Genomic DNA, 23,846 nt, shown 5'->3' with positions numbered 1-23,846 from the left:
GCAGTTCAAATCTTTGCAACAAAGAAGGCCCGGAAAGCACCACTTTGATTATTCAAACAGATACAAATGCCAGTGTTTACTATGCAGACAAGACAAGTTACATTTGCTGTTCAGGCATTTGAAAGTTAAGTGTTACTTAAAATTTTTGAACAAGGCATTTTAAGTTGTTAGTTCTCCTTTATTGGGTAGGTAGCAGAGCAGTACCATGAGAGGAGTAGAACAGGAAGAAGGCAGAATTGAGATCTTTCAAAGTTTTGGCCCAAGCGAGGGGTCATGGGGGTGTCATTTGAGCTCCCCGCCTCAGGTGCCAAAATGTTGTGGGCCGGCCCTGAAGAGCGTACACACTGCAATGGGACTTTTGCCGGGAGAAATGCCCAGTTTTGGCGAGAAAAAACTTCCAAACCTACAAGAGACTTTTGTCTTTTCCCCTCCCTTTATTGTCGACAAAGAGCCAGTGTAGACACTGCTGATTGTTTGGTCGACAGAACTGGCTTCCGCCAGTATCCCACAAGCCTGCCCTGATTGCTCTGCTCAGTGTTTTGCTCTCTGCTGCCCTGCAGGCATGTGTCGTCCCCTTCAAAGCTTCAGGAAGTATCTGTGTGCTGCTGAGGGTGCTGGGCAGCAAGGCCAGCACTAGAGATGGGGCTCGCTGGGGCAGGCACAGTGATAGGTGCAGAATGCTTCATTACAGTGTTCCCGGTTAATAGGAATTCGTTGTATTAAAGGGAAAGAGCTGTCCCTGGCCAGCGGAGGGGGGATTCCAGCTGGGACTGGCAGCACCAGTTCACCTAAGGTGTTGGACACTTAGTTCCCGCTGGAATCAGTAGGAATTAGGTACCTACGTACTCTGGAGGGTCTGGGCCCCTGTGCTGCTTGTCTGGGACCAGCTCCTTTCTGTCACAGACCAGGGACACACGTCTCAGCCCCTTCGTGCTGCCACACCAAGGCAAAGAGCCGCCGTGTAAACGGGAATCAGGCCCAGAGCCTCTTCAGGGAGGTGCCCTCCAGTGTGGCACTAGCTTTCCCGCCCCGCTTTGCCAAAGACCAAATGTGTTGACTTGACCTTCAGGAGAAGCTGCAATGCTTAGCTATTCTTCCAGGGTTTTCTTTGGGGCGACACGGAAAGGTAAGTAGATGAGTGTGGATGGGGTGCAGTTCTGGTGTTAGAGGTGTAGTAGGAGGACTTGAGAAAGTGCTCTTGGTTGCATATTGGTTCACTGTAGTGTGAAGGAATGTACACAAGCATTGAGCTTTCTATACGTGTATTTTTATCAGATTAATATGGTAGGATATTAGCATTTATTCTCAGATGGAGTTACTCAACTGTAAATCTACCTAGCACTCTGAATGAAATTTCAGCTGATGAATGATTACATAGTACAAACTCCAAGGCAGCTGTTACAGTTTTTAGTGTCTTTTATTCACCTTAATTGGTTTATCTTTAAAAGGAGAAGTCTAACACAAGGAATGTTTGTGAATATTATATTACAGTCATTTGTTATATTACATTTCATAATGATCAGATGCATTTAATCTATGTAATAAACGTTTATACATCAGTTAAACACAGAGTGTGGTTCGCTTTAGATTATAATCTTCAATTTTATTTATAAAGCCTACAGGCAAATGTTTCACATACCCTAGAACAACAATCATATGTGATATTATATAAATTAACATGGAACATGTATATCTAAGAATTACATTAATTTCAAACCTGCTAGAAAAAAATAACTTGGAATTCTTATTATGTGTTACCTGAGAATATTTTTATCTCTGAGTTATGATTATAATAATATAATTACCCATCCATGTGGCTCAAAGAAATATTTGCTAATTAGATAAGCAGAATCAATCTATTACCACTTATAGCCACCAGGAGACCCCAAAGACAAACTGGGCCTTTACTGTCACTAGTTTGCCAGTAGGATTACTGAGGTTACAGAGGCCTCACTACATGTCCTGCCGTGACATGCTGATGTTCCATCACAGTGCTGAGATGATGTCACAACCCAGATGTCATCTTAATGGATACAACGACTTTGTGTTGGGAACAACTTGCCTCAGCTGCAGCATTTGTATTTTAAAAGCTGTAGAGCCAGGTGGAGGAAACAGACAAGTTCATTGCTCGCTGGAGAGGGGGCCTGAAGCGCTGCTGAAGTGATCCTTAGCTCTTCTCCTTTACAGGTGAGTACTTTGTGAAGACCTGTCAAAATAAACACAGTGGGAACTTTATCCTTTCATTAGAATGTTTGTTTTTTTCTGGATTTCACATACAGAAGGGCTTGATTTTCCTCTCACACTAGCTTTACACTGTGCCACTCCACTGGACTGACTCGAATTTACACCCATTTAAGTCACATCAGTATCAGGACCATCGAGTACTTGGTAGAACAGTAGGTTAAATTTAAAGGACCAGATTCTGCCACTGTTAAGCTGATTGGCACTTTACTCTGTGAATAGCCCCTTTGCTTTCTATCGGATTACTTGTGGAGTAAGGTGTTACTCGGTGAGGGTAACTGTGGCACAATCTGGTCCTAAAGGATTATGTGATTTCTCAATAGGCATCATGGATGGCCATTCTTCCCAGCTCTTGAAGTCCACCCATGAGTGAAGAGCCCGAAAATTCAGCACAAGCCAGTGTAGTACTGAGTCTGAGACACACAGGCTCTTAAAACGAACTTGTTTTTGCCTTTGAAACAATGCAGTGCATTTGACCTGCTCTTCTGCTTGAAGCAGGGGCTATTGCTGCAAGGGGGGTTCTGTATACCCCAGATAGCTTATAGTGTGTTCCAAGAAATCTGCCATTTTCTGGGGTTGCAATGCAGGTTTCTGAGGATGCTGTGAGCAGTGGTTCAGGCACAGGCTGTGAGACTGCCGAGACCATCAATTGAGCCCAAAGTTGGATCTCACCGATGTATAAGAATAAAGTGAGCTCTTAAGCGCATGAGAGTTTTTCCCTGCAGACGGATGGGAAACCTACCTTTTCTTGATGAGGGCTGTCACCAACTTCTGAACCCATTTGGAATTAGGGTTCAAACATCTTTGCTCTCCAGTGGGCTTCATTGTCGCACTGAAATGGACAAGGCAAAACAGTTATAGGGTGATCAGATGTCCCGATTTTATAGGGACAGTCCCAATTTTTGGAGCTTTTTCTTACAGAGGCACCTATTACCCTCCCACCTCCCACCCCATCCTGATATTTCACACTTGCTATCTGGTCACCCCAAAAACAGGATATATTTCCCTACAATTGAAAGGTCACCATTGTCTTTGTTATCTGGGATCAGGGTCTGAATAGCAGGAGTCTGGCCCTCGGTGAGCTGAGTGATACGCTACATTGTCGCCATGAGCAGGGAGCGAGTGTACAATCAAAAGACCTCAAATCACCTAAAACGTTAGAAAGATCTACCTGATGTATTTCTATGCACCCAGCAAGTGGGATCTAGGTTCTCATCTAGCCTCAGGGCCTGATTCCCTACAACCTGTGTAGTCATTGACCCTTGTGCCAAGGGAGTGCAGAAAATGCTCCTCCTCAGATCTGGGGTCAATGACTAAACAAGGCAGCGAGCCCTGGAGAATCCCACCCTCCAGGCTAGTGCTCAGTTGGTGTATTTCCATGGGAGTCTATGAAGCTGTGTTGATCACACCAGCTGATGATCTGGGCCTTAGGCTCTAGCCTCATTGCACTTCGCTTTGCTTGTCATACGGAGATGGACATCAGAACCTGGGGTTACGTTAAAGGGGGGGAAATCCCCATATTTCCTGCCATTGCAACAAGAACCCCCTATGAGTGATGATAGCTGAGTGGTTAAGTCATTACTCACATGATCTCAACATGGTCACAGGAAGAGCTCTTGGGAATCACTTCTATTTTTCCTAAGGCTTTTCGCTGAATGGAATCAGACCCTTTCCCTGTGCAGCTGCAACGTCCTTGTCCAGAAGTCAGCTGACCTAAAAGAAATGGGCCCAGGAGAGAGAGAGATTAGAACGATATTAGATACCTGAGATGTCTTCAGTAAAATATATTTAAGTTGGAAGAGGAGAGGTTGATAACACTCCATTTCAGCCTCAAGGCTGCAGAGTAATTTGTCCTGCAATGTTACCATGTGCATATTTACATTAGGACAATGTCATAAAATGTGCTACACTCTTTTGCCTTGATCTCATTAGTTTTGAAGTCAGAGGGCCTGATTCTGCTCTCACACGAGTCAGTGGAAAACAGGAGTCACCCTGGTGTAAAAGTGATGGGAGTGAATGAGCAGTTGGAACTAAAATCATTGTTGCTCACAAAGGGTCTGATCCAACTTCCATTGAAATCCGTGGGAAAGTTCCCACTGACTTGAATGTGGTTTCGGTCAGACCCAAACTGTCTTCCTCCAGTGATTAAAACAAGACAGAATATGATAGACTGAGGCTGATTTCACACCCTTACAAACTAGGGAACAAATCCAAGCCTGCCGAAAACTCTCATATTCATTTCCCTGCTAAATACAAGTTGGTCAGTCCGTGTCCTGTGTGGACAACACACACTTTCTGGACACAAGCAGAGAGGACAGATGTTTGCGCGCTGCAGTAGAACACAAACCCTGAACTGAGATCACTTTTTTCCAACAAAAGTAATTTCCAAGCATTTATTCTACACAGCTTCTCAGTGACTCACACCTCTGGCTTTCTCACTGCATTACACGTCTTTTGTGATATTGCTGCCTCTTACCTTGAATTTCAGCTGCAATCAGGAGCAGTGAACAAAGGACGACAGCCCAGGTTCCCTTCATGGTGATGAGAGTGAAGGTTCTTCTGTATTATTCTTGGATGTCTGGGAGAGATTGAGAAGTGCCTAAGAGAAAGTGTTTCCCAGTGTACATTTATACACTAAGCCTTTTCCCTCCTTGATGCTGATTGGTCTTGATTATTGCCAAGACAGCTAAAATAACCAGAGATTATTCAAGCTGTATGGGAAAGTCCCAGCAGGTGACAGAATGGCTTTGCTTTGCCAGCTGTTCCCTTTTAATTGAAATTCCTGATTTCTCATAAGGACTCAAACTAGGTTTCACTTTCAGTGAGTGTTAGGAAGTGATCCACGCACGCCTCTATGTGTGCAGGGAGCGGAGCTGCCTTTTTGCTCTCCTAGGCAAACATAACACAGGGGAAATTCCTGAAGTGAAAGCCACAAATAAACATTGTGTGGGGTGAGGAGTCGGGGGAAGGGAGTCAAGTTATCTCAGCTCCTGTCCCTCCATTAAGGGTGCCCTGTTGTCTCATATCTCCTAGGAATCTTTCTCAGAAACATGGTCTGAAGTTTTCACTACAAATTCTGTGCAAGTGTGAAGGACTTACTCATAGGAAAATAGTGCAGTGTTTCTGTTTAATATTTAAAAGCCCCAAAGCTGAGTCAACTCACATTTAGGATTAAGGGACTGGAGTTGAGATAATCTGACTCTGTTTTTTCTGTCCCACTCCTGAAATATTTTGAGGGGATTTAACTTTAAGAAATCGCCATGGGTTAGTGTCTCTTGTGAGATCACCCAGACAGCTCCCTGCACACATCCCAGGTGTGGGCTGAGCATTTCCTAAGAGTCACAGAAAGTGAAACCTACTTAGTGTTCCGATGAGAAAAGAGGTGCTTAAATGAAAAGGGAACAGCCGGCAAAAACAAAAAATTCCACATGACTACTGGCTTTTGTGACTTCCCCACCTAGACTGTATACTCTCTACTTAGTTTAATTTACAAGGCAATATTTTCAGTGATACTGCACAAGGAGTGTGGTGCCATGTAGTGTGAGTACGGGCCCTGGATTCTGGTCTTTAGCAATTGTTGTGCCTTCTGCTCTTTCACAACATATGAAATATGAAGGAACGACACAGGTTCAGTGAGGTCCAAATTGTGGTATATTAAAACTGTGTTAAAATTGTAGGTTATAATTTTAAATTTTGGGGAGGGGGTGGTCCCCCGGGTTCTGCTTCCAGGCTAGAGGGCTCTGTAGAGAAATGTGTGAGCTGGGCCTAACACTAGCAGCAGTGAGTTTGCAGTCAGAAAGGCCTGTAGTAAGATAGGGTGAGTTGTTCCTCGCTGCACTCAGGAGCAGCCTGCTTTGTCTCCTTCTGTTTTGGGATTCGTGTGTGTTATAGTTCTGATCTCTAAGACATAAAGAAGTGTTACGTTTGAAGGACCTGGCTGGAGGGCCAATCACTGGAAGAGGCAGACTACCACACAGGCGGAACAGCCACCAGCAGGATACACACACACACACACACACACACACACCCCCAGTGAAGAGAGAGCTGCTACACCACACCTGGCTATCAGGAGGCACCAGTTGACCCCTTCACTGGCCCCTAATCAGGAAAACACTTTAAGCGCATACCTAAGTCTTATTTGCATCAGTGGGAAACCAACTGATGTGATACAGCATATCTGGGGATTTCTACTCTAACTAAATTAAATTAAGAATATCCGTATTAGAGTGGCACGCCAAACAGATAACAAACAATTGGGAGACTGAAAGGGAAGTGGAGCTTCCTGCCATTAATACAAAACAACTGTGGCGTAAAAAAAGACATTGTGCTAGAAAATAATGAACTAAAATGGAAGAATCCTTTAGCCTCGAACGATATTCTGCGTGTTGAAGGGCTGAGTATTTCTTGTGTGAGAAGAGTCATCGATTCCAAGGCCAAAAGGGATCATTGTGATGATCTGGGCCATGTCTCCGATATGGGTCTATAGTAGCATAGCTATGGTGCTATAGCTATCCTACAATAACCCCATAGTATAGCTCAGGGATCTCAAACTCAAATGACCACAAGGGCCACATGAGGACTAGTGCATTGAACCGAGGGCCACATCCCTGACACACACTCCTCGCTGCCTCTGGCCCTGCCCCCAGTCCATTAGGCCCCGCCCCTGCCCCACCTCTTTCCACCCCTTCCCTGCCCCGATCCAACACCTTCCCCGAAGTTCCCACCCCAACGCTGCCCCCAGGGGGTGCAGGTGATGTCAGGGTGCGGCAGTGGGCTCAGGGCAAGGCGTGGGTGGGTGGGATGTGGCAGGTGGCTCAGGGCAGGTAGTGCAGGAGGGGTGTGGGATGTGGCAGGGGGCTCAGGGCAGGGAGTTGGGGTGCAGGAGGGGTGTGGGATGTGGCAGGGGGATCAGGGCAGGGGTTGGGGTGCAGGAGGGGTGTGGGATGTGGCAGGGGGCTCAGGGCAGGGGTTGGGGTGCAGGAGGGGTGTGGGATGTGGCAGGGGGCTCAGGGCAGGGAGTTGGGGTGCAGGAGGGGTGTGGGATGTGGCAGGGGGCTCAGGGCAGGGGTTGGGGTGCAGGAGGGGTGTGGGATGAGGCAGGGGGCTCAGGGCAGGGGTTGGGGTGCAGGAGGGGTGTGGGATGAGGCAGGGGGCTCAGGGCAGGGGTTGGGGTGCAGGAGGGGTGTGGGATGCGGCAGGGGGCTCAGGGCAGGGGTTGGGGTGCAGGAGGGGTGTGGGATGTGGCAGGAGGCTCAGGGCAGGGGTTGGGGTGCAGGAGGGGTGTGGGATGTGGCAGGGGGCTCAGGGCAGGGGTTGGGGTGCAGGAGGGGTGTGGGATGTGGCAGGGGGCTCAGGGCAGGGGTTGGGGTGCAGGAGGGGTGTGGGATGTGGCAGGGGGCTCAGGGCAGGGGTTGGGGTGCAGGAGGGGTGTGGGATGTGGCAGGGGGATCAGGGCAGGGGTTGGGGTGCAGGAGGGGTGTGGGATGTGGCAGGGGGATCAGGGCAGGGAGTTGGGGTGCAGGAGGGGTGTGGGATGTGGCAGGGGGATCAGGGCAGGGGTTGGGGTGCAGGAGGGGTGTGGGATGAGGCAGGGCGCTCAGGGCAGGGAGTTGGGGTGCAGGAGGGGTGTGGGATGCGGCAGGGGGATCAGGGCAGGGGTTGGGGTGCAGGATGGGTGTGGGATGTGGCAGGGGGCTCAGGGCAGGGAGTTGGGGTGCAGGAGGGGTGTGGGATGTGGCAGGGGGATCAGAGCAGGGGTTGGGGTGCAGGAGGGGTGTGGGATGCGGCAGGGCACTCAGGGCAGGGAGTTGGGGTGCAGGAGGGGTGTGGGATGCGGCAGGGGGCTCAGGGAAGGGAGCTGGGGTCCAGGAGGGGTGTGGGATGTGGCAGGGGGCTCAGGGCAGGGGTTGGGGTGCAGGAGGGGTGTGGGATGTGGCAGGGGGCTCAGGGCAGGGAGTTGGGGTGCAGGAGGGGTTGGGATGTGGCAGGGGGCTCAGGGCAGGGGATGGGGTGCAGGAGGGGTGTGGGATGTGGCAGCGGGATCAGGGCAGGGAGTTGGGGTGTAGGAGGGGTGTGGGATGTGGCAGGGGGATCAGGGCAGGGTTTGGGGTGCAGGAGGGGTGTGGGATGCGGCAGGGCGCTCAGGGCAGGGAGTTGGGGTGCAGGAGGGGTGTGGGATGTGGCAGGGGGCTCAGGGCAGGGAGTTGGGGTGCAGGAGGGGTGTGGGATGTGGCAGGGGGCTCAGGGCAGGGAGTTGGGGTGCAGGAGGGGTGTGGGATGTGGCAGGGGGCTCAGGGCAGGGAGTTGGGGTGCAGGAGGGGTGTGGGATGTGGCAGGGGGCTCAGGGCAGGGAGTTGGGGTGCAGGAGGGGTGTGGGATGTGGCAGGGGGCTCAGGGCAGGGGTTGGGGTGCAGGAGGGGTGTGGGATGTGGCAGGGGGATCAGGGCAGGGGTTGGGGTGCAGGCAGGGTTTGGGCTCCAGCCCGGCGCTGCTTACCTAGAGCAGCTCCGGAGTGGCAGCTGCATGCACCGGGGCCAGAGCAGGCTCCCTGCATGCCTGCCTTGGTCCCCGGCCCCGCGCTGCTCCGTTCCGGGAAGCAGCTGGAACCGTTTCCCTGCAGCCCCTGGGGGAGCGGGAGGGGGCTCAGGGTTCTGTGCCTGTGCTGCTCTTGCTGCTCCTCCAGGTACCTCCCATGAAGCTCCCATTGGCCACGGTTCCCTGTTCCCTCTGCCTCCTTCCCCTTCGGCCCCCCGGCCCGAAGGGGCATGCTGCCAGCTGCTTCAGACAGAGGCGCAGGGCTCGCAGCGCCACAGGGGGCAAACCTGCGGGTAGGCAGAGGGGCGGGGGGGTGCAGGGAGCTTGGTGGGCCACACGCAAGAGCCCCATGGGCTGCATGTGGCCCACGGGCCACGTGTTTGAGACCCCTGGTATAGATGCAGGCTACCATGATGACTTCACTGTAGGAGCTCCACCTCTCCAAGCGGGCGGTAGCTAGGTCAACAGAAGCATTCTTCTGTCACCTAGCTGCACCTACGCGGGGGGTTAGGTCAACATAGCTACATCACTCAGGTATGTGAGAAATCCACCCCTCTGAGCAATGTAGCCATGCCGACCTAAACTTTAAGTGTAGACCAGGCCCTAGTCTGACTTTTATCATGCAGGCCATAGAACTTCCTCAGAATAATTCCTTTGGGGCTAGAGTATCTCTTTCAGAGAAACATCCCATCTTGGTCTAAAAATTGACAGTGATGGAGAGTCCACCACAGCCTTTGGTAAATTGTTTCCAGGCCCAGATTTAGGGCAGGCAACCCAGACGACTGCCTGGGGTGCCGGAGTTTGGGGCACTGGGCTTGGGGTGCTGTTTTTATTGTACAGATCCTAGCATGCAAATTTATCGTCTTATATGACAGGGATAAATCATGCATCAAAGTCGTGAAATGGGCTACAAATACAATAAAAAATAAGGTGTTCGAAATTTTAACAAATGGGGGAGTGGGGGCACTGAAGATGCTCCTCGCCTGGGTTGCCATTTGGTGTAGGGCCGGCCGGATTGATTCAATGGTTAATTATCCTCACTGTTAACAAATTATACTTTATTTCCAGTCTGAATTTGTCTAGCTTCAGTTTACAGCCACTGGATCATGTTATACCCGAGCACTAAGCTTGATATAAAGATCTGTACGAGACCCACATGTTTAGAAGAAGCGAGTATGGGCTTGTCTACATAGCGAATTTAGTGGCATAGTTTATCAGTTTAGAAACAACTATTTTTATCAATGGAAGAGAACATAAAATCACCATGGATAGTTTGCAGGTGACACAAAGATTGAGGTGGGTGGGGGGTGAATAATGAAGAGAACAGATCACTAATACAGAGCAATCTGGATAACTTGATAAACATAGACAAGTAAACAATAAGCACTTCAGTATGGTCAAATGTAAAGTTATACACCTAGGAGCAAATAATATAGGCCATACTTGCAGGATGGGGGACTCTATTCTGGGAAGCAGTGATTCTGAAAAAGACTTCAGGCTTGTGATGGATAATTAGCTGAACATGAGCTCCATGTACAATGCTGTGGTCAAAAGGCTAATGCAATCCTGGGATGTATATACAGAGTAGAAGTAAGGAGGTTGTGTCACCTCTGTATTTGGCACTGGTGCGATTGGCTTGCTGCTGGAATTTGTGTCCAGTTCTGGTGTCCACACGTCAAGAAAGATGTTGAAAAATTGTAGAGGGTTCAGAGAAAAGTCACAAGAATGATTAAAGGATTAGAAAAAATGCCTTATGGTGAGACACAAGGAGCTAAAACTATTGAGCTTATCCAAGAGAAGGTTAAGCGGTGACTTGATCATAATCTATAAGCACCTACATGCGAACAAGAATCTGATAATGAGCTCTTCATTCTAGTTAATGAAGATGCAATAAGAACCAATGTCTGGAAGCTGAAGCTAAACAAAACAGGCTAGAAATAAGGTGCAGATTTTTAACAGTGAGGTTAATTAACTGCTGGAACAATTTACCAAGGGTTGTGGTGGATTCTCTGTTACTGGTCATTTTTAAATTAAGATTGGATGTTTTTCTAAAAGATCTGCTCTAATTCAACCATAGCTATTGGACTTGAAGCAGGGGAGGTTTATGGCCTGTGTTATGCAAGAGGCTAGGTGATTGCAGTGTTCCCTTCTGGCCTTGGAATCTACTCATCAGATACTTGGGTCAAATGAGGCATCGTCGTGTGGTGAGTTGGTCCTTAAAGGGGACCTGGAGCTCAGCCACACATGTGTCAGGCTTAGCTCGCCTCACAACGTGAAGGAATCATAGAAATGTACGGCTGGAAAGGACCTCGAGAGACCATCAGGTCCAGCCCCCTATGTTGTGGCAGAAACAGGTAAACCTAGACCATCCCTGACAGGTGTTTGTCCAACTCATTTCTAAAAGCCTCCAGTGATGGGGATTCTACAACCTTCTTCTATTCCAGGATCTGTGGCTCCAGGACGGACTGCCCTGAGTGGGAACCCCCGCACTTGAAGACATCCTGACCAGCTGGCCTCCTCCAAGCAGGCAAACATGAGAGCCAGCCAGCTAGTTTGAAAGTGGAAGCTTTAGGGTCCCTAGCAGTCTGAGTGGACCAAATCGGACAAAAACAAAACAATGAACTTTCCCACAGAGCAGAAATCCCAAGCTTTGACCCGCTCTGGTGGGGGCTGAGCAGTCCTGAGCTAGGAACTCGAGTTGAAGTCAACCTGGGAAAAGCCGTGAACTGATCTTTGTGATCTTATTGTTATTAAAGCCAAATTTCAGGGAAGAGGTGAGTTTAGATTTGATAGAACGCGTGATGTGTTCTTGTAGAGCAGGCTGGGAAGATCCGTGCTGACAACTCAGACCAGAACAGCATAAGAATTCCCCTCTTTACAGATAAGATGAACAGGATGTGTATCTAATACACGCACAAATAAAGCCAAGGTCTTGTATGTACCTAGGCAGCTGGCCATAAACCTTTGTACACACTTTACCCAAACACTTATTTGTTTTTCCTCCAAGTTAGGGTCAAAGTCCTACCTATCGTCAGTGGTGGCTGGGTGCATAGGCACTGACTTCATGGGTGCTCCACCCCTGGAGATAATAGGCCTGCCTCCACCCCTGGAGCACCCACAGAAAAAAATTAGTGGGTGCTTAGCACCCACTGGCAGTCAGCTCCCCTACTCCCACTCTGTGCCTCCCATCTGCCGGTGGCCCCGCTGATCAATTCCTCCCCCTCCCTCATGGTGCCTCCCGCCCGCCACAATCAGCTGTTTTGCAGTGTGCAGGAGGCACTGGAGAGGAGTGAGGATGAGGCACGCTCAGAGGAGGGGGCGGAACTGCGTGGGAAGAGGCAGGGTGGGGGCAGAACAGGGCAATTATCAAGTGATCCATCCTGTGTCATCCAGTCCCAGCTTCTGATAGAGGTTTAGGGATACCCAGAGCATGGGGTTGCTTCCCTGGCCATCTTGGCTAATAGCCATTGATGGACCTATCCTCCATGAACTTACCTAATTCTGTTTTGAAACCAGTTATACTTTTGGCCTTCACAACATCCTCTGGCAGTGAGTTCCACAGGTTGACTGTGCGTTGTGTGAAGAAGTACTTCCTTTTGTTTGTTTTAAACCTGCTGCCTATGCATTTCACTGGGTTCTTGTGTTATGTGAGGGGGTAAATGACACTTCCTTATTCGCTTTCTTGACACCACTCATGATTTTATAGACCGCTATTATATCCCCCTTAGTGGTATCTTTTCTCAGCTGAATAGTTCCAGTCTTTTTAATCTTGTCTCATACACGTAATCCTTTTTGTGGCCCTTCTTTGTACTTCAAATTCTAATATATCTTTTTTGAGATGGGTTGACCGGAAAAGCATGCAGTATCCACAGTTTGGACATACCATGGATATAGATAGTGACATATTTTCTGTCTGATTCTCTAGCCCTTTTCTAATGGTTCCTAACATCCTGTTAGCTTTTTTATTTATTTATTTATTTATTTATTTTGACTGCTGCTACACATTGAGCAGATGTTTTCAGGGAACGTTCCACAGTTACTCCAAAATCACTTTCTTGAGTGGTAACAGCTAATTTTATAGGTATAGTTGGGATTATGTTTTCCGATGTGCATTATTTTGCATTTATCAACACTGAATTTAATCTGCCATTTTCTTGCCCAGTCTCCCAGTTTGGTGAGATCCCTTTGTAACTCTTCATAGTCCGCTTTGGACTTAACTTCTTGAGTAATTTTGTATAGTCTGAAAACTGTGCCACCTCACTGTTTACCCCTTTTTCCAGATCACTTCTCAATATGTTGAACGACACTGATCCCACTACAGATCCGGGGGGAACCCCGCTATTTACCTCTCTCCATTCTGAAAACTGACCGTTTATTCCTACCCTTTGTTTCCTAACTTTAACCAGTTACTGATCCATGAGAGAACCTCCCCTCTTCTCCCAGGGCTGTTTACTTTGCTTAAGAGCCTTTGGTGCGGGACCTTGTCAAAGGCTTTCTGCAAGTCCATTGCATCACAGTGTCATGTCTTCCAGTGTTTCCCACCTCACCTAAAATATGAGACTGTATCTGGAGTGTTTATAGACTGCTTCTTGCCGTGCACTGTGCCCAGACTGACAGGTCCCTAAGGCCTGTTGTGCTCTGGTGCGAGTGTGAATGGAAGTGGCATGTTAGAACACGTAGGGTTAAGGATTAGGAGTAAAATCCTGGCCCTACCGAAGATAATAGGCCTGCCAATGATGTCCGTGGGGCTGTGATTTCACCTGGTGTTGCTCTCTGCGTTGAGTAGTGGTGGTGGTGTCCTTCAGCACCTCACTTGAAAAGTGCAGGCTAAAGAGTGGCTGGGGCTGTGTCTGAGGAGACACAGGCTTCCGTGCGACCCTCCTCATGAAAATGAGGCTGCACATCACCCTCTTTGGTCTCATTCCTGCTGCTATTGGGGAACAGCCCTCTGTCTGGGGAGGAAGAGCTAGGCGTCTTCCAAAGCTGAATTTTCAAACATGACCACTACTATTGAGGGCCTCCATTTTTGGGTGCTCATCTTGAGACCGTTTAAAGGGGCTGCTTGCCTTTCAGAGGTAGTGAATGCACACACCGCCTCTTGGTTTCCGCTGGAGCTGCAGCCACTCAGCACCAGTGAACATGGAGGCTAGGTGTGAGCTGGGGAACCTAGGAAACAAGGCACCCAAAATCAATGGTCACTTGAAAATGTTGGCCTTAGTTTCTGGACACTGGTCCTCCTCATGTATTTTTTTTATTTAAACAGAGAGTGCATGCATCCCGAGCATCGGATGGGTGCACTGTAACTAACAACATTTAATTCAAACTAAGCCCAGAGTGTATATATTGACCTGTCCTACCATGCTGTAAAACCATGTTTGTACCCCTTCCTTCTGGGTGTCTCAATAGCTGGCCCACACTGCCTCAGCTGATGGTGCTGATGACAGAAGATTGTGGGTGTCTTTCACATGGTGCAGTGTATTTTGGGATGCCCTCCTGCATAGAGCCCCGGGAAGGAGGAAGGATAGACAACCTGGTTGCACAGGCCTTAGGTGCAGAAGGAGAGGGGAGTCTACGGGCAGCTCACTGGGTGGTGGCATAGTAGAGGCTTGAGGCTGGATGAGGGCCATGGCCCTGATACAAAGTTCTTATAATCACTGGGAGTCTCCCACTGCCTTCAATGAGCTTAAGACCAGGAACCAAGAAGATACAATGGAGGCAACAGGCAAATGAAGAACAGGAGTACTTGTGGCACCTTAAAGACTAACAAATTTATTTTAGCATGAGCTTTCGTGAGCTGCACATCACTTCTTCGGATGCATATCATAGCCCCGATGATATCATGGCTGACCTGGTGGCTGAACTTTGTGATTTTGTCCTCACCCACAACTATTTCACATTTGGGGACAATATATATCTTCAAGTCAGTGGCACTGCTATGGGTACCCGCATGGCCCCTCAGTATGCCAACATCTTTATGGCTGACTTAGAACAACGCTTCCTTAGCTCTCGTTCCCTAACTCCCCTACTCTACTTGCGCTACATTGATGACATCTTCATCATCTGGACTCATGGAAAAGAAGCCCTCGAGGAATTCCACCGTGATTTTAACAATTTCCATCCCACCATCAACCTCAGCCTAGACCAATCCACACAAGCGGTCCATTTCCTAGACACTACTGTGCTAATAAACGATGGTCACATAAATACCACCCTATACCGGAAACCCACTGACCGTTATACTTACTTACATGCCTCCAGCTTCCATCCCGGACACACCACATGATCCATTGTCTACAGCCAAGCTCTAAGATACAACCGTATTTGCTCCAATCCCTCAGACAGAGATAAACACCTACAAGATCTCTATCAAGCATTCTTAAACCTACAATACCCACCTGCTGAAGTGAAAAAACAGATTGACAGAGCCAGAAGAGTACCCAGAAGCCACCTACTACAGGACAGGCCTAAAAAAGAAAATAACAGAACACCACTAGCCATCACCTACAGCCCCCAACTAAAACCTCTCCAGCGCATCATCAAAGATTTACAACTCTCACAGATCTTGGGAGACAGGCCAGTCCTCGCTTATAGACAGCCGCCCAACCTGAAGCAAATACTCACCAGCAACCGCACACCATACAACATAAACACTAACCCAGGAACCTATCCTTGCAACAAAGCCCGATGCCAGCTCTGTCCACATATCCATTCAAGTGACACCATCATAGGACCTAATCACATCAGACATGCCATCAGGGGCTCGTACACCTGCACATCTACCAACGTGATATATGCTATCAAGTGCCAGCAATGCCCCTCTGCCATGTACATTGGCCAAACCGGACAGTCTCTACGCAAAAGAATAAATGGACACAAATCTGACATCAGGAATCATAACATTCAAAAACCAGTGGGAGAACACTTCAACCTCTCTAACCACTCAGTGACAGACTTGAAGGTGGCAATTTTGCAACAAAAAAACTTCAAAAACAGACTCCAAAGAGAAACTGCTGAACTTGAATTAATATGCAAACTAGATACTATTAACTGTGGCCTAAACAAAGACTGGGAATGGTTGGGTCATTACACCAATTGAATCTATTTCCCTATGTTAAGTTCTCCTCACACCTTCTATGGGCCATCTTAATTATCACTTCAAAAAGTTTTTTTTCCTCCTGCTGACGATAGCTCATCTCAATTGATTAGACTCTGCCTGTTGGTATGCATACTTCCACCTTTTCATGTTCTCTGTATGTATAAATATCCCCTGTCTGTGTGTTCCATTCTATGCATCCAAAGAAGTGAGCTGCAGCTCACGAAAGCTCATGCTAAAATAAATTTGTTAGTCTTTAAGGTGCCACAAGTACTCCTGTTCTTTTATCTGATTCTGCTTCCTTTGTTATCTTGTTAAGTGCTCGCCCTTTTATCTGTATAAATAAGATAGTTTGTGTCTTGCATGGTGCTCACATTATCTGGGGTCATGGCTACACTTGCAAATTTGCAGCACTGCAGCAGGGTGTGAAAACACACCCTCTCCAGCGCTGCAAATTGCGGTGCTGCAAAGCGCCAGTGTGGTCAAAGTCCCAGCGCTGGGAGCGCGGCTCCCAGCGCTGTACGTTATTCCCCACAGGGAGGTGGAGTACGGACAGCGCTGGGAGAGCTCTCTCCCAGCGCTGGCGCTTTGACTACACTTAGCGCGGCAGCGCTTTGAAGTGCAAGTGTAGCCATAGCCTCAGCAGAGCGCTGTGCTAATAAAACAGAGTGGTCTGACAAACTGTGAGTCCTGAGTCTAACTTTGACAACCTCAAGAACGTGAGGCTGCCAAGGGGTAACAGAAGCTCCTGAGTGTTGCCTGGGTCTGAGTGCGGTCACTGCGCTATATGAATATACATCTCCTACATGTCTAGCCTAACAAATTCAGTACTTCTAAAACCACTTCCCCCGAAATACCCTCCTGGGCTTCTATTTTCTTGTTCACTTATACTAATTGGGGTGTTTTTCTGGAAAAGAAAAGAAAAGTAGTAAATCCCCCTAAGTTTGATGTTCTTTGCCAAACCACAGTCTGCGGCTTAAGCAGATGTTGAAGTAACCGCTGTGCCCAGGCAGCCCAAAATGATTAACAACAGAAATAAGTCTCCTAAATCCTTTTTACTCAGGAATCCTCTCTGCTTTGCAGAGCTACTAGGAAGCAGCAAGAAAAGGCTGTTGCTCACTAATCCCAACCAGCTGCCTTGCTGGAAAAATGGTATAACGTATACATCCGTTAACAAGACTTCACTTTAATTTTCTAGGCTTCCATTTAATTTTCTAACATTAAATCAACTGCTCTCTTCCGTATTGCAGGTCTCCATCCTCCAGTAGCGCTGTACATTGCATGAAATATTTGTCTACAGAGGTTAGAACAATTACACTGTGACACACTGGAAGCAAAACGGCACTAAAACATGGCTTTCGGCCTCATTCGCCACCGTCTTGCAGCTTGTGTGGCCTCCCACAATTGTTCCAACTCTGCTATCCCCTCATTTTGCACAGGTGTAGTGACGATGAAGGAAGCAAGTGTAAGCAAGCCACTGTTGGATGTGTTGGGTACACCAGTGGTCCGCAACCTTTTTCGTCCGGTGGGTGCCAGACGACGAGCCACAGAGGACCGTGGCGGCGGACGAGCATCCGCCGAAATGCCACCAACAAGCGGCAACATCAATAGGTGTTGCTGCCAAAATGCCACCGAGAAGCAGCGTCACCCAGAGGTGTCGCTGCCAAAATTCTGCCGAAAATCGGCAGCATTACAGCGGCGACACCTCCGGATGATGCTGCTTGTTGGCAGCATTTTGGCAGATGCTCATCCACCGGCTGGCACACTTAGACGCCCCGGCAGGCGCCATGGCGCCCACAGGCACCATGTTGGGGACCCCTGGGGTACACCCTCTGCCTCATCCAGAGAATCAGGCTACTACAGCTGCCCTCTGGGTGACTTAGCCATCTGGGGTTGAATTCCCCCTGGAGCTCCTTACATAAAGGCTTTTCTTGGTAATCAGGCCCTATGTTAAGATAGTTGTAAGATGGGATAATTTATCAAATGGCTTTTGTTTAATCTTGATGTGAAAGTGATAGATTTGCTGTGTATATATATTTAAGCATCAAATGGCTGATGGTTAACCAGGGGAATGCACTGGCCCCCTGCTTTGCTTTTGTTTTCTTTATATTGAAATAATATCTTCATTCTAACTACAGGAGACCCCCACCTCCCCAGTTCCTCTTTCAGTCTGAGTCTTGCGGACACTCTGCTAGCTGCATAACTGAGACAGAAAGGAGATTTTCCATTTTATAAATTTGAGTCATAACCCAGTTCTAGGTGATCACTTCCTAGATCTTCTTGGGCTCGATCCTACAAGGTGCTGACCACGATCTCTGATCCAGCAAGGACTTCAGTGGACCACATGCTTCAGGTTAAGCATGTGGCTAACCAGGGAACATCATGACACCCAGGGGAAAGGGGAAGTGTGAGGGAAGATAGAGATCAGAAACCTTGATCCAGTGACTGGGACCGCCTGTAAGAGGAGGATGGTGGAGTAAAATGGAATTACAGAATTTCTTTGATAAGAAAACTATAGTTTGTATTGATTAAAAACATGTGCACTGAGAAGGCCATGGCCAACAGGACTGAGCACTCTGGTCTCAAGCCAGCAAAACCCTGGTGACTGAGAAATAAACAGGACTTGTACACATCATGGAAGGACATTGCCATTTTGAAATCCAAAGGTCCTAGCATGTCTGCAACCAGCCAAAATGTTATTCTGTCCAAGACAAGCATTGTTCACTTGGGTACCAACCATTTAAGAACATAAGAATGGCCAGACTGGGTCAGACCAATGGTCCATCTAGCCCAGTATCCTGTCTTCCGACAGTGGCCAATGCCAGGTGCTTGCGAGGGAACGAACAGAACAGGGAATCATCAAGTGATCCATCCCCCGTCGCCCATTCATAGCCCAGTGAAGTCAATGGAAAGAATCCTATTCACTTCACTGGGCTTTGAATCGGTATCTATATAATAGAAGGGAAAGAACTGTAAAAAATATTCTGTAAATATATGGTTGCTTACAAAAACTAACTTGGATTTGACCATATTTGCAACCATTTTGCACTGGTTCCTTGTGAACGGCTGAGCTTCATTAATACAAAGAATGCTGAACCTGAATATTCACTAAAAGCAAATTTCACATTGTAGATGATCGTGATATTCAGAATTTGAAATCTGCACTGTTTGTTTGCATAAATCATCCAATTGGAGTATAAGCAATGCTATGACTTAGATAATCCTCACAGTGTAAATTCCAGAAACTGAATGCTAAATTTTGACAACAGTTTAAAAACTGCTGTCAAAATGTCAAGGATAATTTTGAAAAAATGAGTCTTGCTGTATGTCTTTGACATTCCAAGGTGCAATGCAGATCAGTGAGGGGTTGTGATATCCCTCGCCTGCAACCGGGAGCACCTCACAATGCTTTGCTGCTGTAGCTCCCACAAACAGCCTGAAGGTCACGCTCTGTGTCTGTGTATAGCTGCAGCCTGCCAGCCCCACTCTGGCTTCCACCTGCGCTGGTTACCACTTGCAGGGTGACCCCAACACACTCCCAGTCCCAAATGTTCCCCCAAAATGTGTGTTCTGCACTGGCCAGCCTCTTCCTGGACAATTTGGATATTTTAGGTCCAGTTGCCCCTGTAAGAGAACAGGATCCAACAGTTTGCTACTTTAAAAGGAGTTACCCAAACAATTCAGCTTGAATGCAGCACTGGATTAGTTTCATTAAAGAAGAAAATGAGTTTATTTAACTACAAAGATTTTGAGTAGAAGTACAAGGCATTAAAGTGAGAAATGGTTACAAGACAAATAAAGGTAAAATGATTTCTAGTAGCTAAAATGTAACCAACTAGACTAGGTTCAAGAGCAAATCCTTACCATATGCTCCCAGCAACAGGGCTCCTTGTGGAGTTGTCTACACCTATGCAAAGTGGATGTAAAATGCCACCAAATCCGCATGGTATCATTTCATGCCCACTTTGCACTCAGCTTGCACAGCTGTAAATGGCTACATATAGTGAAGAACAAAGGCGAATTGGGCCTTATGTTTCACTGGGTTTTTTTCAGCTCTCATTGACTTTAACTGGAGCTGTGGGTATGCAGCATTTCTGGAACTCAGACTCCAGGAACATAATCCAAGCCTTGATCCTCCAACCACATTCATCCTTAACTCGACTCACAAAAGTATGGGGCCTAATGGGCTTGCTTGTGTGCTTAAACTTAAGGACATGGCTATGGTTGCGTGTGCAGGATCAGAGCCTGAGTTTACCCTAGTGTCTGTGCTTGGATCAGGGGAAGAAGGTTGAATGTGGCTATGCCATAACTTTTTTTCTTCTGACTGCTACCAGCTAAAGAAAGGGGGAGACTTCAGGGGCAGAGGGGAGGTACAGTGCTGAGTGAGAGGGGTGCTATGTGTTCCATTTTTTGACACCTCAATTATTGACTGCAATGCAATATTGAATAACATCCCTTTCTGCTATCTGAGACTTATCATGACACAGGAATGGCAAAATGGGATGATCTGAGACTGCAAATGCAGAGAGCAGGCATGATTTACAAGAAATAGAAATCTTTTATAACATAATCTAAACCAGCTGAGGGATTTTCCTACAGAGACTGTGGCATATTGTAAAATATAGTCCATGGGATTTTGTGACTCTGGACGCTGCTTTGAAAGTCAACAGATGTGATTTCTGGGAAGTCACTTTCTGCTTGCTGGCATTTATCCAAAACTTCAACAATCCAGCCTTCAAATCACTTCATTAAATTCCTCCCGTGCCCTTTATGAATAGTAACAATTATTCCAAAAGTCATTCTATATTGAATAGTATGACAGATTGCTGAGCCACAGAAAGCTAGTGTGTTTCCCACAGCAATGAGTTTAATTATCAATAAGTGTAAAAACACTCTTCCAAGGAGAAATTTTAATGTCAGCGTAATTTAGGGCAAAATTGTGCACCTCTTACTTGAATTGATGAGAAGTTACTTGCACAAACAATCCCAGTCAAGTCAATGGGACTACTCATGTAATTGCTCACCAGTGTGAGTAAAGGGTCTGTCTCAACAATAGCGGCTTATACTCTATTTAGGGACAGCTTTTTATACCCATTCTCCCACGGAGTAGTTATTCTGTAATCAGTGTTGCCAACTCTCATTATTTTTATGGGGAGACTTGTGATATTTGTTGTCTTAAAGCCTTAGCTTCTGGAGTCCTGTGATTCGATGAAAATCTCAGCCTTTGTTTAAAATGTGTATGGCTCTCATGGATGAAGAAGAAAACCTGAAAACATGACCTGAATGTACCCTGAAGAGTCAGAAACCAGAATGAAAATAAAAACCCGATGGCTCTTAAATCTCGTGATTTGCAAGTCAATCTTGTGCTGTTTTTTGAGGCTTGGCTTGCAGTTTCTGAACGCTTGAGGATGGCAATGCTGAAATGGTAGCCGTTGCTTTCTCCCCAGCCAAAAAAAGGAAAAAATCTGTCTGCTCCTGAGGGAAAGAGGAGAGTTCTACATGCCTTCTGCTACCCTGAAAGCATGGGTCAGTGCCGCTCTTCTCCGTCTGCATCACCAGGCCTGAGCCAGAGGGGGCATGTGAACAGTTCTGGGAAGGGCCACAACTTGTGAGGGGACGTGAAGAATCTCCACAGCTGCAGAAGGAGCAGAGGTGTACTGGGGACAAGGAGCAGATGGACACTGGGGTTATGCATAAAAAGTGAACATGTGTTTGGGCATGGGGGCAGATACGAGGGCTGGGGGCACAAAACTAATTGATTTGGGGCTGGGTGGGCAATGGTCTAGAAAGGAACCAAAGACAAACGCAAGGTCGTCAGGAGGCTGCAACACGCCCCTATTAAAATGTCCAAAAAAAGCCAAATTAACAACTCTGAAAATAAAACAGGCATCTATCAATGGAAACAAAATAGCTGTAATCAAAACCAGCATCAAATAATAACTCCCTAAAAAACTTAATTTAAAAAAAAACAATTAAAAAAACCAAGCACTTATCAAACAAAAATTAATTACAGCATATCGATGCAAAACTCATTGGCCCAATTAAAAAAAATCACTATATAAACAGGGTGCCTTGCCATAAAACTTTGGGTTCATCCTGCCAAGACTTCCCCGGAGCATCGTGTCACGATGATGGAACCTGGCTCCTCCCTAGCTGGCACTAGGTTGATCCGGACTCTAAACTGGTAACTATAACATTGACTGGCGGGAGTGTGTGTGTGTGTTTGTGTGTGTTGTAATTAAAATGCATATGCTAATTGTTGTATCTTCAGCATTTTGCCTTTTCACCTGAAAAAAATCCCATGTGCTTCTTATAAGCATAACACTTGGGCAATGCAAGAACTGGGGACCCAAAAATGAAAGTTACTTAGCAATAACAGAAATTCTTGGTGATGAATCCAGCAGGTGGAGCTAAAGGGCACAGAATTAACTGCCATTTTAGGGTCTGAGGAGACTCTGAGAGCCCTCCGCACCCTCAAGCAGCACTTCATATAAATTTGTGACAGTTGATACAGATCTGTGTAATTTGATTGACATTAAAGATCTACTGGCATTGTGTCACAAGATGTTGTTAGGCCTGGGTTCTGGAGAAACAAAATGAGCCAGAATCCATGTGACAAGGACTTAGCTCACTCACGGCTTGCTCAGCGTCACTCCCCCTTTGGTTGATGGAGTTCAAAAATCGGAAGACCCTAATCTTTTTGGCCAAGCTTGTGAGGCCCTACACTCACTTCAAGGGCATTGTTCTGTCTCCAATGCAATAACTTTTGAAATCTGCATCCAATCAATTCCAAAATTTCTGAGAATGTTCTAAGCATCAAAGGGGAGTAAACTGCTTTTGGTGAAAACTGGAAGGGGAAAATGGGGGACATGTGAAACCCCTGATATCTGGTTAGCAGTCTCATCAGCTTCAAACACCTCTAATTGTCTATATATCACTTAATGGCAGCAATTAACACCTTCTAGCATAATGCTCCCATCTCAGTTTAGAATGTTGACATTCTCAATGGCCTATTGCCGAGACTATGGACGTTTCTGTGATAATATTATGAAGAGATGCATGACTCATTTTCCTCCACTATGCTGCCCACTGATTGTGAAGGAGTTCATTTTCCCCCTGTGACAGGGAAATAAGGGTGTTGGTGTTAATTCACACCAACCCACCCATGTCTATTTAATGTCAAGGTATCAAAGGCGTTGCCTCAGAGGTACCAACAACCAGATAACACCTGGAGCCAAGGCAAGCTGAACATGTGAACACAACATGACTGCAATTTGAAAGAAAGGCCTACATGTGGGCAGATGGCAATATAAGTTTGCTGCTGCTGCTGTCCAGGGCAGAGAGACAGATGAAATCCAGGAGGCTTTGGAAAAAAGGGCAGGCAATTTTGCAACCATGGGCTCTCAATTAAGTTTTGCCTTGCCTGAGGACCCTTAAATATTGTATTCCAAGTTGACTGACAAATTCTGGCTTGTTTTGAAGGGCTGTCCTGCTGGTTGTGTCACTCCCCAAAGGGGTGAAGTCTCTCCCGGGGGTCTGAACTCACTTGGACTGGCGGAAGAGCCATGTTGAGAAGCCAGAGGTCCCAGTGGTGGCGTAGTGGAGGTGTAGAGCTCACCAGTGTGAAAAGCGAAGGTCTAGGGCCTAGAAAAAAGGTGATTCTCCCAGAAAGACTGTATGAAAGCTGGAGACAGAGTACACGCACACCCTGTGAATTGTGACACCTGTCTGATAGAAATAAGAGACGAGGGTACACAGACCCTGGTAGGTGGCCACCTAGAACCTGCAGCATGGGGAGAAAAGAAGGGGGACACAGAACCACTGTTATGTAGGAGGAATGGGGAGCATACAAAGCCTGGGGAGAGGGTGGGGCTGTGATAGGGCTTTACCCCCATCCAATTAGTCCTGCCCTGCAGCTGGGGAGGTGTCAGTGCCTGGGTCCTGGCCAGAGGGAGCAGAGCTAAGCTGTAATAAAGTA

At 47.2% G+C, this 23,846-nt stretch overlaps 2 protein-coding genes across 3 annotated transcripts in view; one reads left to right on the top strand and one right to left on the bottom strand.

Annotated features, from left to right (window-relative positions):
* Positions 1 to 1,398: 1,398 nt before the first annotated feature.
* On the bottom strand, positions 1,399 to 8,874 carry LOC123371294 (C-X-C motif chemokine 10-like). 2 transcript variants are annotated; one of them, XM_045018722.1, is made up of 5 exons: positions 8,737 to 8,874; positions 4,718 to 4,819; positions 3,828 to 3,954; positions 2,984 to 3,073; positions 1,399 to 2,206 (listed from the first exon to the last, which is right to left on the bottom strand). In XM_045018722.1, the coding sequence occupies exons 2-5, from the start codon at positions 4,776 to 4,778 to the stop codon at positions 2,182 to 2,184; spliced, it is 303 nt and encodes a 100-aa protein (XP_044874657.1). In that variant the 5' UTR covers positions 4,779 to 4,819; positions 8,737 to 8,874; the 3' UTR covers positions 1,399 to 2,181. The 2 variants fall into 2 exon arrangements, with proteins under 2 accessions (XP_044874657.1, XP_044874658.1); XM_045018723.1 differs by having other exon boundaries at positions 4,718 to 4,840; positions 8,737 to 8,779.
* Positions 2,050 to 23,846, top strand: part of LOC123371293 (protein FAM47E-like) — a 53,626-nt gene continuing 31,829 nt past the window's right edge. Inside the window, exons 1-2 of the mRNA XM_045018718.1 lie at positions 2,050 to 2,187; positions 11,220 to 11,549. The gene's annotated coding sequence lies outside the window, so the exon portion shown is untranslated. The remainder of the gene's footprint in view (positions 2,188 to 11,219; positions 11,550 to 23,846) is intronic.

Source organism: Mauremys mutica, chromosome 5, assembly GCF_020497125.1.
Source record: "Mauremys mutica isolate MM-2020 ecotype Southern chromosome 5, ASM2049712v1, whole genome shotgun sequence".
Classification (NCBI taxonomy): Eukaryota; Metazoa; Chordata; order Testudines; family Geoemydidae; genus Mauremys; species Mauremys mutica.
This window is presented reverse-complemented; position numbering and strand designations above follow the sequence as displayed.